The sequence below is a fragment of the Cupressus sempervirens genome, chromosome 2 (genome assembly GCF_028749045.1).
Source record: "Cupressus sempervirens isolate cs-2001-9-10 chromosome 2, ASM2874904v1, whole genome shotgun sequence".
Taxonomy (NCBI): Eukaryota; Viridiplantae; Streptophyta; class Pinopsida; order Cupressales; family Cupressaceae; genus Cupressus; species Cupressus sempervirens.
This window is the reverse complement of record NC_143119.1, coordinates 46089913-46104453: the sequence shown is the minus strand read 5'-3', so window position 1 is coordinate 46104453 and position 14541 is coordinate 46089913. Positions and strand designations below refer to the sequence as shown.

Sequence of the window (14541 nt, the reverse complement as noted above, 5' to 3'; positions counted from 1 at the left end):
GGATTCATATTCCTCAAATTAGATCCATTTCATGATAGTGTTGAAAGTGGCAAGGTCTGGGAGTACACCCATGATAGGGTTGCTTTGAAAATGTGGGGTATTAGGCCTATAAGGCATAGGGCATGGTTGAAAGCATAGCTATAGAGATGAGGAGGAGTATTAAGGTTGTGGAGTCTAGTGGGGATATGCAATCATGAAATTGATAACTGATAGGTCTATACTATGGGTTGAGGGCCTAGAGTTTATTCTTTTGGAAGGAAATAAGGTGTTGTTACAAAAGAAAAGAAAACATTAGCATTCTGCTAAAAGATATTGAAAATCCTCCATTAGCCTCTGCATCATGATCTCCAACACATTTACACTCCTCTAGGTCATTTGATCATTGCCCAACCAACTTTTGCACTTGGTTGTACATTCTTGACAACTTTTGCAAAAGTTGCTCTTTGCAACTTTTTAACAACTCTTTGCACCATTATGCAATTTTGATTTTCTCATGCTTTATATAGGGTGGTTGGGTGGGTAATAACCCTTTTGGACTCCTCTTTAATGCTTTGCAACTTTCTTGTCAAAAATTGCACAATACAACTTTTACATTTTTTGCAATTTTTCACCAATTTGGTCAAATGACCTTCCTATCATCTCAAACTTACCTATAAACCTTGCCTGTAAAAAACTAATTCCAACTCTTTGTTGACCTTATTAAGCTCATGATGACATCATCATCATGCCTTTTTCCAATCAAAGGGCTATTTTAAGCCTAAAAAGGGCTGACATAGTGTGACACTAAGGACATGGTCCAAAACAACCATATCCAAGATTTGCATCTATTGTAGAGAAGCCAAATGGATATAATCTATAATTTATTTTCCTGATGTTTTGGGAAATTTGGGAGAAAAATGAAAGAGGGCAGCTATCTAAGTCTATATAAGTTGAAGATAATTGAATATTTTTTAAGGATATCATTAAACCCACAAAAAAGAGTTCAAGAGATATATTTATAACAAATTTATAACAATAATTTACAATATTTACATCTCTTATCAATTTTACATAGAAAATTTGGCATCTAAATATCCACATGTTTGATATCTCTTATCGGATTTTTATAAGAATATGACATCTAAATATGCACATGTTACATGTCTTCTCTTTTTTATATACAAATTTGGCATTTAAATATGCACATGTGACATCTCTTACTAGATTTATACACAAAATTTGGCATCTACATATGCATATCACTGCAAAGTTGCAAAATTTTGCATAACATATATACAAAATTTTCAAAACTATTCTACCATATGTAGAATGATTCAACTATATAGCACACAATCAATCAAGGGAACCTTTTGGATCAACTCTAATCCTTATTGTATCAAGTATTGCCTAGTGATAAAATTCACATACTTTCCACTTCTTGTTAAGAGGCCTACCATGATATAGTATCAATTGAATATTTATTGCAACAATAGGGTTATAATAATGAAGAATATGTCTGTATGTCTCAAAATCCTCAAATAACCACATGGTAGAATTATTGATAGGGTACCTACATTTAATTGTAAAGACAACTTAAAGTTAAAATTGATACATTATACATGACAAATTGACTTAAAGAGATCTTCATGGCAGGGAAAAAAAAACTACCTTCTAAGCCATGTGCCTATCACAATAATAGATCCTATTGGGTGCTCAATATCCTCACAATCAATGATTGTATCTATCCATTTCTTTTTGGGCTCAATACACCAATATAGAAAGTAATTCAATCTATCATTATTCTCATATGCAATAACTACATATACATGACCTACATTATACAAAAGGATAAGTTAATGGTAAAATTGAAAGTAAACTATTTTAACCAACTATTAAATTGATAACTTAGTACCTGATTTAACTAGGTCAAATACATGCTCAAAATATGTTGATGCTTCAACCTAGTTGAGTTGTAGTGTTATAGGAAGTTGATATGAATCAATTGTATGAAAAGGTATACAAGACCATAATTTTCCAACCCACTCTTTTGATTCATATTCATCTCATAAATGATGCATAAACAAAGAGCAAAAGCATGCAATCTTTCTAATATCAATAGCTAGTGACGTTGCATTTGAACTTCAAAATGAATGCATCTCACTTGACCCTGTAAGTGTACAACAATCTTGCAAATTTTTAATGTTAGGTTCATGTATCAACCAAAAATATCTAGAAACCATAGACTTATCTATATTACCCGGTCCCATTGTAGAATTGCACCATTCCCATTGTAGAATTGCACCATTGGATAATTACTTCAATATTTTTAGTATTGTTCCACCTTTGTACTTTAATTCCTCTCTACTAAGGGCTCTTTTCACACATGCTCCAACACCATCGTGCTCTCCCTTTCCATATCCCACATCAATGAAATTCCAAAAATGTTGCACTCCTCTTGTCACATACATCCTACTCAACCAATAGAACATCCTTGCATTCTTGAATTGTGCAGTGCAGTTGTCTGACTATATAATGTGTTGATTGTATCTTTCATCTCTTTCCCTCAAATTGTCATAGAAAAATCTAAAACATCCTTGCACAAAATTTGATAAATGAGTTTGATCATCGCTAATATAGAAGTGATACTCTCTTAATACTTTTTTGTCATCCTTTGTGCTATCATGTGCATGAATAAATGTTATGTGTACAAAAATTGACACTTGCATTGAGTTGTAATACATTGGTTGCACTTTATTTTGAGGTTTTGGTGTATAGTTTTTAGTGAAGTCAACAACTGAAACAATCGTACCCAAGAGAAAAAATTTCTTACACAAGTTGAATTTCTCATCTAACAATCTAGCTCTATGTGTATGACCTATGTAGTCATAAACTATTTTATCTTGAAACAATTGCATAAAATTAGTTACACATACATCACTTTTCACTAATTCACACCTATTTAATTCTTTAAAATCTTTAACACCATATATAACTGACTTGTACTTTCCAAGAAAAACTAGTGTCTTACCAATTTCATGTGTGCTATCTAGATGTAGGCATCTATGCAACTTTTGCAAATCACTACATTGAGGAATAAATCCTTTCAAACACATGGTCTTATAATAAATACACCCATCATTTCGTTTACATAGTACACTTGCAAAAAAAAATCTCAGTAACTTAGGAGGTTGTAGACGACATTCCTACAATATTGTGTTAGTATGCAAAGTACAACATATATAATGATAAACATCAAACTGCATAGAAAACTCAACATGAACCCTACAACAACATGTAGTGCATGTATGATTTATCTTAACATAGAATGGTTTTTTTTATCTCAAAAATTCTTAAACTGGTTTTAATTTGAGGAAATCTTTGAAGAAACATTTCATAAAATTGTGTTCGAGTCATATGTAAAAAATGTTTTGCATGTGGCTCATGGTTTTTTATTTTCAATTCATCTTTTGAGAACATCTTTTTGGTTTGGTGAAGCCCTTGTATTATCATGCCAAAATTTCTCTATTAATATTCTTATTGCATCAACAATAACTTTATCCTTATGTGGGAGTCTACCTTGGAATGACCAAAATGAGGTCTCATTAGAATTCTCAACTTTCTTTCGCCTCATTAAGGCTTTGAGTAACATTGTTCTACTTATCCTTAATGATTTACTTATTTTTCTTACCATACAAGTTTTTTTCCATTTCCTTTCCCATTATATTTGATGTGAGGACCCATTGACTTGTATTAGCATCTTTAGTACATGCTTTTTGAACCAATAGATTAGTATGCATCAAAAAGATTTCTAACAATGCTTCTTGCACTACTATTTTCAGATGTTCTTAACCCCAAAATTCTCATTGTCTCTCTGAATTTCAGATTTTTAACCATTTCAACAAGAAGTTAGCATCTTCCACTTTGATTTAAATTTTCAATACAGTTATTCCAAATCTTTTAGTTATCCTACAATTTCTTTCTGACATTTTATCATGCATTGACTTCAAAATATTTTCATCAATGTCAATTAGAAAACTTTGGTTTTCTACAAATTATCCTAGGAGATGTTGATGTACACACATGCTGTATATTTTCATTACGTACATCATGCACATTCATCATTTCAACTTGAAATGTTGCATTAGGGGCATTAGGTGATGTAAGTGTATTTTTCATGAACATTTTTGTTTGTTAAATTAGGTGTGTTTACGACATCAATATCAATAGGTAGATTTTCATCACTTAAATTAAAGGCATTTGATGGTGTACCTTCACATAATCTCCTCATATGCTTCCTTGTTTTTTCCTTTGTTGCCTCTCATTTTCTAATAGTTCCTCTCTTGTTCTTTCCCATGATTGTAGATGCAAATTACCCTACAAACAATAACATGAATAAAATAAACAATAAAAAAACAAATTTGCATGATTATTTAATGCTCAATCACAAGATACTAACAAAAAAAAGATATTGGCGCATGAAAAATATAAAATTTACCTTTTCCAAGCACAAAAAACCTTACACTTGCATACTTGGTAAAGAATACATGTGAAACAATAGTAGAATTTGGTGGATCACACTAAAACAACATAATAATCATTGACATGCTATTTTATTTACATTTTTTAATAACCTAATCAAATTGCATATAACCTAGTCAAGTTATTGGGTTCTAACTACATTATCCGTATAGATAAATAACTCAATTGGGTTTTATATTACTACTAAAAAAAGGTATATTGAAGAAGGGGGGGAGTGTGAGAGAGAGAGAGAGAGAGAGAGAGAGAGAGAGAGAGAGAGAGAGGGTGAGAGGGTGAGGATAGGGTAAACAGAGAGAAGGGGATATAAAGAGGGAGAGGAAATGGGGGTGAGAAAGAGAGAAGAGGATGGGGGGGGAGAGAGAGACATAGGATGGATAAAGGATTAGGGGATAAGAGAAAGATAGAGAGGGGATATGAGAGTGGGAGAGAGAGATTAGGAGATATGATAGAAATAGTGTGAGAGAGATTAGGGGATATGATAGAAAGAGTGAGAGAGAGATGGAGAGAAGGGGATGTGATAAAGAGAGGGGAGGTATAGGGAAGGGGGGGGAGAGAGAGAGAGAGAGGATGAGATGAAGAGAAGAATTAAAGGATATGATAGAAAGAGTGAGAAAGAGAAGGGGGAGAGAGGGATAGGGGGGAGGGAGGGATAGAGAAGGATAGGAGGGAGAGGGAGAGAGAGAGAGAGAGAGGAGGGGATAGGACAAATAGAGGGAGAGTATAGGACAAAGAGAGAATATGAGCAAGAGACGATGGGATGGTGAGAAGAATTAGAGAATACATGATAGAAAGAGTGAGAGAGAGAAGGGGATAGGAGAGAGAGATAGAGATTAAGAGATTAGGAGATATGATAGAAAGAGTGAGAAAGAGATGGAGAGAGAGAGAGAGAGAGAGAGAGAGAGAGAGAGAGAAGGGGATAGAAGAAAGAGAGGGAGGGAGGGAGGGAGAGAGGGAGAGATAGGGGGGGGATGGGATGGAAAGAAGAATTAGAGGATATGATAGAAAGAGTGAGAGAGAGAAAGGCATAGGAGAAAGAGAGAGGGGGATAGGAGAGAGCAAGAGGGATAGGGGAGAGAGATTATGGGAGGGAGGGCAAGGGGGAGAGAGAGAGAGAGAGAGAGAGAGAGAGAGAGAGAGAGAGAGAGATTAGGGGATATGATAGAAAGGGTGTGAGAGAGGTGGAGAGAATGAGTGAGAGAAAGGGGAATAGGAGAAAGAGAGAAAGGGGATATGAGAGAAAGATTAAGGGATATGATAGAGATTTTGTGTGTGTGTGTGTGAGAGAGAGAGAGAGAAAGAGAGGGAGGAAGGGAGAGATTAGGGATGTGAGAGAGAGAGAGAGAGAGAGAGAGAGAGAGAGAGGGTGATGGGAGAAAGAGAGGGAGGGTATAGGAAAAAGAGAGAATGAGAGAGAGAGATCGAGAGAGGATGGGATGGAGAGAACAATTAGAGGATATGATAGAAATAGTGAGAGAGACAGAAAGGGATAGGAGAAATATAGAGGGGAGAGAGAGAGGGGGGAGGGAGAGATATTTGGGGAAAGGATAGAAAGAGTGATAGAGAAGGAGATAAGAGAAAGAGGGAGAGGGATAGGAGTGAGAGATTAGGGGATATGATATAAAGAGTGAGAGAGAGAAGGGGATAGGAGAGAGAGAGAGATGAGGATAGGATAAAGAGTGAAAATGAGAGCAAGAGAGAGAGAGAGTAATGGAGAGAGAGAGAGAGAGAGAGGATGGGATGGAAACAAGGATTGGGGGATATGATAGACACTTGTTTAGCAAAATACATAACCCAATCTCTCTCTCTCCATGTCCCTCCCTCCCTCAATCTAACCTTGTGTAGTAGTAATACAAAACCCGATCAAGTTTTCTAGAACTTGATTGGGTTCTAAATGCATTTTTTATATTCATAACCCAATTGGATTATTTGAATCCAAAAAATCTGATTGGTTTATGGTTTGGTGATAGCCTAGGAAAATGACCCAAAGCCTTGGGAGACTGTTTTCCCTCCAATTTTTTTTCCTTTAGACATTTTTTCATCTTCTCAAATGAATTATCATCTTTGTCTTCATTAGGTACACTAATGGTAAAGTGGGTATCTCTAAAATCACGACCATAATCTTACACGTCTTCTTAACTTTCTAACAATTTTTTTTTGGACAACATTAACATTATAAACTTTAATTACTTTTATGAATGCCTTGGCATTCCTCACATACATACATCTACCATTTTTTTAATAAATTTTGATATAATTAACCAAATTTAAAATAAATTACATATTATTTTTTTATACTTTATATATATATATATAAGTTTCCATTTTCAAAATTTATTTTGATGCAAGTTATGCTCAACACACGAACATGTACCAAAATTTTAGGATGTAGTCTATTCAATAATTCATAACAAAAAAAACACTAATCATAAAAGTACAAAAAAACACACAACTTCTAGATATGACTATTAGCTCATACTATCCAAGGGATATGCAAAATACTAAATATAACTATGTCTTTTGTGTTGCACACAAAAATAACTATGTTATCTTTTTTAAAAAAATTAGGAACTATTTTTCATGTGCACAGGTTTTGACCCACCTAATCTTGTCTATTTCATAAAACTCTAGTATTTTAGAAAGTAGATTCAAAGTACTACAATTTATATGTTTTATGCATCTTGTCATTTTTAGTGGATATTCCTCAAATGACTCATCCAAGTTCAAGTTTACCTGATTTTCAAAAAAAGTTGCCCACTTATACCCCCCTTTTTGTACACCATCTTGGTGCACTCACCCTTGTCCATACAGGACCTAGTGAGTTTAAAGAGTCCATCGAAGAGGCTTCATTTTGATGATCCTCCTACAATCTAGGACATAGTAGTTTTTTAGGGAAGCCTTGGGGCACATTTCCATATGACATATGCCATATTTTATGTATAAACTTTGATTTCATAGACATATTTTGATGACATGTGCCATATTTTGTATACGAATGTACATTTTGACATACATTTGCATCGAATCTATATATGATTATATACTTTGATATATTGTATTATTGTGAATTGTTGCATAGGTGTATTTGTATAGTGTATGGAATCTTGTTTATTTTAATACTGTTTATTAGAATCTTGTTAATTGAATTCTAATTCATTGGAATCTTGTATATGGTTTATGCAACTTATTCATTGTAGTCTTGTTCATTAAAATCTTGTTTGTGGTTTATGAAATCAATATCACACTAATAGAAAATAATTGAACTCCTCCAAAGATTTAAGCAACCACAAAACCAAAATCCCTCCTTAAGAAAAAATAGCTAGAAGCGAAGACAAGCCCTTGAAATTTTTCAACATCCAACTAATCATAGACATAAAGAAAAAACAAGGTCATTGTGTTATGACTCTCAAAGATTACTGCTCAAATGTACTTAATGCACCTTGTGGGAAATTCGATGTGTGGTGTTTGTGAACTTTCTAATAATGAATCAATGTCACAATGAATGGTTCGAAAGTTGTGTGCCGGTGCACCAATTCACTGAGGAATACTATGAGATTTGGCATCGACCAATATCATTGTGCCAATTGAAACAAAATTGAATCTTGCAAAACTGAGAGAGGTTATAGTGGATATTGATATCATGGTCCTATAGCATGTGATAGTTCTTCAATAAGCCTCACAAGTTATGAGATACAAGTATCAGAAGATTGCAGCCTAGAAGTGCTTAGGACACCTTGGAAACGCTCTTGTTTGGGGTGCTTGCGAACATTCTAGGCTCCCCGTGGTCGAAACAGTCGTGTCATTGGGGTTCACTTCGCCATCCAAAGTTAACAGTGCCGACAAAATGATGTGATGATGAATGGTTCAAAAGTTGCACATTGGTGCACCAATTCACTAAGGAACAGTGTGAGGTTTGGCATCGACCAAGATTGATGTGTCAATTTCAAATGAAATTGAATGTCCCATAATTAAAAGAGGTTATTGTGGACATCGATATCATGGTTCTTTAGCATATGACAATTCTGAGATACAAGTGTCAGAAGATCACAACCCAAACATGCTTAGGGCACCTTGGAGACTCTAGTTTGGGGTACTCACAAATGTTCTAAGCTCGCCAACGAAGTAGAAGTGATTGCAATGGTATTAGTTGCAAATACTATAATAATAATAACCATTGAAACCTAAAGGAAAACTTAGATTTTAAATGAAGCTTTTTGTATTAAAAAATAATAGAAATCTAATTGTGAGTTTATGGTATGATTTTTAATAAAATATTTGAATTTGATTCTATATGTTTTAGCACATCTATTATCTATTTATTCAAAGTACTTTAAATTTCTATTTTAAGACTTTAATTATTGTACATAGATTTTAGAATAGAAAATTATACATTATAATAATACAATGAATAATTTGATCTTTCATACTTTTCTAGAACTATTAGAAATGTTTTAATTAATTGTAAGTAAATACATTGAAATACACACACACACAATGTTTAGTGTAGTTATTTATTACAATTCTTAGTTAAGTGGAATTTAATTAGTGATATTGTTAAAAGAAAAGAAAAATGATTCCACATATATTATATGTATTACAATGTGTGATTCTATGAGTTAATGTGTTGGTTATACAAATAGACACTTCTTAAACATGTTTCAAAAAATATTGCATGACCAAGAATACTACTTTCTCACCTGAAAAATACATAGAATATAATTTAAAAATATTCTAAAACTAAACATTAATATATTTCATTCATATAATAAATATATAATAAAATTACAATCAAATTATAACTAATAACACTTGTTTCTGAGTTACGTTATTTCAAGACTAATATTCGGTTGGCATTCGATTTTAAGGACTTTTTGAATCCCGACTCTTCCATTCGCTGAAGAGGGATTCTTTTTCAGTGGGAAAACCGAACAGATTTTTAAACTTACGTTGCTGAATGGACATGAAAACCACAAACAAATCATAATGCAAATCATAATGCAAAACTGTATTAGAAAAGGCAGTCCAAAATAGAAACCGCAAAATTTAACAGCTGATATCTTGTGTTCGATTAATTTTTCCTGACAAAACTTCTGTAAAGAATCAATTTGCAATAGAACATTTCCCACCCGCTGGAAAAAGGTGCTATCTTTGTGAAAGAGAAAAGGAAACTTGGAAACATAGAATTACTATAAGAGATACATTCTACAGAAAACATGGATTTCAAACAAAGAACAAACCTTTGCTAAAGCATCACATTGCAATACGGAAAAGATCAGGAAACAACTTTCAAACAGGGTAATGGAAACTGCAAAGGGCTTAATGAAAAGAGTTGTGGATCCAGCGAGACGTGTTATAAAAGAATGTGCATTGAAATGGTTCAGCTGCATCAGCAGGAAGCGCACGTTTAAAGAATTTGAGGAGGATCCTGAGGCAGAGGAAGAAAACAACATGCAACATGCAGAGCAAGAACAGAGGAAAAGGGCAAGAACGGATCATGGCAGATCTCACTCTCTAGAGGTTAGTGGCTTCTGCTCAAAACAGAGTTCATATATCTAATGGTGAACTACTGTAGTATATATCTAACTCAAAATACTTTCAAATACATTTCCATCCTTGTCAATCAAAAATTTGGAGAAGTTCCATCTGATGTCCTCATCAAAAACACCACCTCTGCATGATTTTAAGAACCTGTATACAGGAGCTGCATTCTCACCATTCACATCCACCTGCATATTCATAATTAGTATTTCAAATCATTATTAAGGAAATAATGTTAACTAAAAACTTTACTTTTAAATCATATACCATGTCCCCTGTATTTAAAATGCAAACCTTATCAAAAATGGGAAAGTTGGCTTTAAAGCGAGGGCATGCAATTGCTGCAATCTCTTCATTAGTACCAGGTTCTTGTGCAGCAAACTGATTACATGGAAAGGCCAATACTTCGAAACCTACAAACATGTTTTTCAAAATAATTTGAGCTCTCTATAAACTTTGATGATTGACATTATTTGTATTTTTCAGTATATATTTTGAAATCAAATTTTATTTTGGATTTGTGAAGATATGATATGTTGTTTTAAGCGTTTTCTTGGTTATCAGTTCTCTTGTCAAGGGGCCTCTGTTTGTTTGACCATGTAGGAAATTCTGTAGTTAAGCACACTCAAGTTGTAGTATTGGGATGGGTGACCTCCTCTGGGCTCTGGGGAAGTCGGGTGCTTTGTTAGGTTCGTGTTCAATCACTACTCATGAAATATGGATCAACTGGTTTTACTCAAAAACTACACAATTAAATCCTGATAGCTATATCATAATTTAACTTGCTATAAAATTATTTCCTACTCACCCATTAAACATTTCTCGAAAAATAAACTTCTTACTTAAAATATTTCATATCTGAAAGTCACTAAAGATAGTACTTTGCAAGATTAGATGTGCATTATCATTATTTGTACTTCCTTTTGGATTGACTCGCCCATTAGATTACACACATAGAGAACAAGTCAGGTGTTGACCTGTAATTTGGCTTAAGATGGAAGAAATCTGATGCCAAAGTTTCCACAATTAAACCTTCTATAAAGATGTAGAGAAACTTAAATCCGATGTCAAGTTTCCATAGTCAAATCTTCTAGAAAGACGTAGAAAAATTTAAATCTGATGCCAAGTCTCCACAGTCAAACCTTCTATAAAGATGTGGAAAAACTTAAATCTGATGCCAACTTTCCACAATCAAGCCTCCTATAAAGATGTGGAGAAACTTAAATCTGATGTCTAAGTTTCCACAATCAAACCTTCTATAAAGATGTAGAAAAACTGACTTTTAACTACTACCAATACAAGAGCATCTATTTTGTAATAAGTCATATAGAAAATTCATTCAAGTATACCAGATGGATACTTCAGGAAATATTCCATTACACCATACAAATTATAATTTCAGGGAGTTTACAGCTACAGACTGGTATTATATAACAAGTGTTCATCCCATGCAAAAGAAATCCTCAGCATCCAAGATTTACAACATTTTCATAAACATGAATTAATATTTGAAGCCCAATGTCACCATCTCAAAGCCAATCCAAGTTTCTATTGGATTTATGATAGATTTTAGTTTCAATCATATATAATTTTAAACGAACATACACAACTAGAAGCTATCATGGATATCATGCATCTACTTCAAAATTGTGTAAAACACATACCACTAAATCTCCACTACCATAGAAAAGCTAAACAGTCTACTTCCCCTATCTAACAGTAAATTAAAAGCTCCAAAGCTACAGATAAAAAGTCCTCTAAAAGTTAAAATTATTAGACATTAGAAGACTATATATATTACATATCACCTTGGTCCTTAAACTTGACATACAATTCATTCATCTCCTCATAGTTTGTGGTAGTAAGCCCACTAAATGTATGATACATAGATTTAAAAATGTGTAAGAAATCCTACTTAGGAGTATCTAGTTTAGTTTCAAAATTGATGAAAGTTGAATCAGTTTTATTATATTATTCCATGAATATTTTAATTGTGCTTGCAGGACATGGATGATGGAACATTAGTAAGCACTCCAGAATCGCAGTGGTCACCCATACAATTTCCAATTACAGGTGGACGGCAGGTGAGAAACTCTGTTTGACAACATTTTTCTCCTAAGATTTTGGTTTTTGAGATAAATTGTTGGTTTTTGACATGATATGATTTGCACTGCAGTTGTTAAAAAGGAGTAATAGCTCTCATATGCCATTGAGGATGACCCGAAAAAGGAAAAACTCTGATTCCCCATTGGGTAATTTTAGTCCATTTCAATCAGCTGCTTAACAATTCAATCAAATAAATAGATCTATATACAGATTTCTCAGTATTATTGATTATAAAAGAATCTCAATCTTTTGTCTTTCTTTTGATTGCAGTTATTAAGAAACCAATGGAAATAGAGAAGCAGGGTGTTTCGTTGGCATATGAACACCTAGTACCACAAAAATCCAGAGAGATGGCTCGTAAGATTCTAGAGCATTGTGCTCAACAATCTTCAGCTCAACTAAAATCTAATGATGATTGTCAAACTTCACTAGGATCTTTAGAGCATTTGGCTTCGAGAATCAAAGGTACATCTCCCTCAAGACTCTCAGGCATCTATCAAATTTTGAATATAATTTTATGAGATAGTTTTGAAATATATATTGTGATTGTTCAATTGTAACTCTATTATTAGTTGCCAGAACTGCAGGTTCCCGGTCCTTGAAAAACCTAGTGGACTCCTTTTTTGATCTCTTTTTTAATTTTTTGTATGGGGTTTCGGATCCCCTCAAAATTTGTTTTTACCAAAATAAAAAACTCTACTATAAACTATTTAATAGTCCAATCAAAAGTCTAGAATCTACAAACAAAATATATATTCCAATAAAGTTCCAAATCAAGTACATTAATATAGTAGCCCAAATATACCTTCACACATTGTTAAGGTGGACTCTATTGTTTTCCAATCTTTCAAGACCCTGTAGATAATTGTATTGCTTCAGCATCAAATAGATAATTGTCTTGCTTCAGCATCAAATACTAACAAAATGACATAAAAGAGAAGAATGTTGTTGATTGATGAAGCAAACAAGATAGCAAAATCATAGTAGTCATAACAAATACACTGATAACATGTTGGCAGTAATACTAAATGTAATTGATACAATTGTCAATGAAACCTAAAAAGAACCTCCATGTTACAACTAAAGGTATCTTTAACAAGCAAGAACTTTTTGCATTGAACAGTGTATTTTATTTGTTTTCTAATAATTGCTTCTCATTTATTGCATAGAAAACACAATGCCAATATCAAGTTCAAATGACCTTTCTTCATCAAATCTTGCAACACCTACCTTGGCCATTAGTCATTGCAACATCTACTTTGGGCCTGGTGGAGCATCATCTGATGTCACTAATGATACTGAAACTATTCCAATAGTCCCAAAAGGGATGGAAGGATTTCAATTGGATTTATCAGATTTATGTTGGGTTCCAGAAAATAAAGGTTTTCGAATGTGTTTATCAGAGGTATGTCAGATTGATATTGGACTATGTTAATATTTTTTATTAGATAAGCAAGAATTTTGAAATAAGTTATGCTAATATTACAACTAACATGTTTTGTTACAATTTAGACTAACTTTGTCTGTCTCTTTGTTAACCTTTGTGGACTTTAAATAGGAATCTGATGATGAGGACCAGGTAAGCAATAATGCCACTAGAAATTCAGCCCTCTATTTTCTTGATGTAACTTCTTCAAACATTTTGGTTTCTTAGGAATAACTTAATCTAACCATTTTCTATTCCTTGCGGACTTGACTATAACAGGAGTCTAATGATGAAGACCATGTAAGCAACTATGCTAGTAAAGGCTTAGCTCTCCATTGTCTTGACGTAAGTTCGGCAAAGATTCTAATTCTTGTAGGAATATTTTATTCTGAGCATTTACTAACCTTTTACAGACTTGACTATAATAGGAGCATGATGATGATGCCCATGTAAGCAAAAATGCTACTAGAAGTTCAGCTCTCTATTGTCTTGTTGTAAGTTCACAGATTCTAATTTTATTAAGAATAACTTAATCTAGACTTTGCTAATTTCCATTTTTGAATGAGTTTATCAGAGATATGTTGAGTTGATAATGGACTGTGCTAATATTATTTATTAGAAAAGTAAGAATCTTGAAAGGTCTGTAATGTCTTGTTCAAATAGAAAGTAAGATTTAAAAGTTATGCTATTGTTACAACTAATATGTTTGTTTTTCTCCTTTTTGATTATCTACTAACCTTTGAGAACTTTTAATAGGAACCTCATGACGATGACTATATAAGAAACAATACTACTGGAAGTTCAGCTTTCCATTGTCTTGATGTAAGTTCTTCAAAGATTCTAATTTTCTTAGGAATAACTTAATCTGACCATTTTCTAATCCTTTGTGGATTTGATTAAAATAGGAGCTTGATGATGATGACCATGTCAACCACAATGTTACTAGAGGTCTTCAT

General features: G+C 33.3%; 2 protein-coding genes across 3 annotated transcripts in view; one reads left to right on the top strand and one right to left on the bottom strand.

The window, feature by feature from the left end:
* Positions 1–9733: 9733 nt before the first annotated feature.
* LOC149570992 (uncharacterized) overlaps positions 9734–14541 on the bottom strand; it is a 97884-nt gene continuing 93076 nt past the window's right edge. Inside the window, exons 2-3 of one of the 2 annotated variants that reach the window (XM_089812556.1) lie at positions 10348–10466; positions 9734–10241 (exon numbers count right to left, since the gene is read on the bottom strand). In XM_089812556.1, the coding sequence (XP_089668682.1) occupies positions 10232–10241; positions 10348–10466 (129 nt within the window). In that variant the 3' untranslated portion in view covers positions 9734–10231. The remainder of the gene's footprint in view (positions 10242–10347; positions 10467–14541) is intronic. The other variant, XM_089812555.1, reaches the window with a different exon arrangement.
* LOC149570994 (uncharacterized) lies at positions 13337–14449 on the top strand. Its single transcript, XM_089812277.1, has 5 exons — positions 13337–13564; positions 13718–13738; positions 13865–13930; positions 14014–14079; positions 14342–14449. Exons 1-5 carry the CDS (start codon positions 13337–13339, stop codon positions 14447–14449), a joined length of 489 nt encoding a protein of 162 aa, XP_089668403.1.

Excerpts from the sequence above, each read along its gene's own strand:
- LOC149570994 (XM_089812277.1), top strand. The coding sequence starts at position 13,337 with ATGCCAATATCAAGTTCAAATGACCTTTCTTCATCAAATCTTGCAACA. Across the intron at positions 13,931-14,013 it reads TAGCTCTCCATTGTCTTGAC|GAGCATGATGATGATGCCCA; the intron begins GTAAGTTCGGCA and ends TGACTATAATAG. Across the intron at positions 14,080-14,341 it reads CAGCTCTCTATTGTCTTGTT|GAACCTCATGACGATGACTA; the intron begins GTAAGTTCACAG and ends AACTTTTAATAG.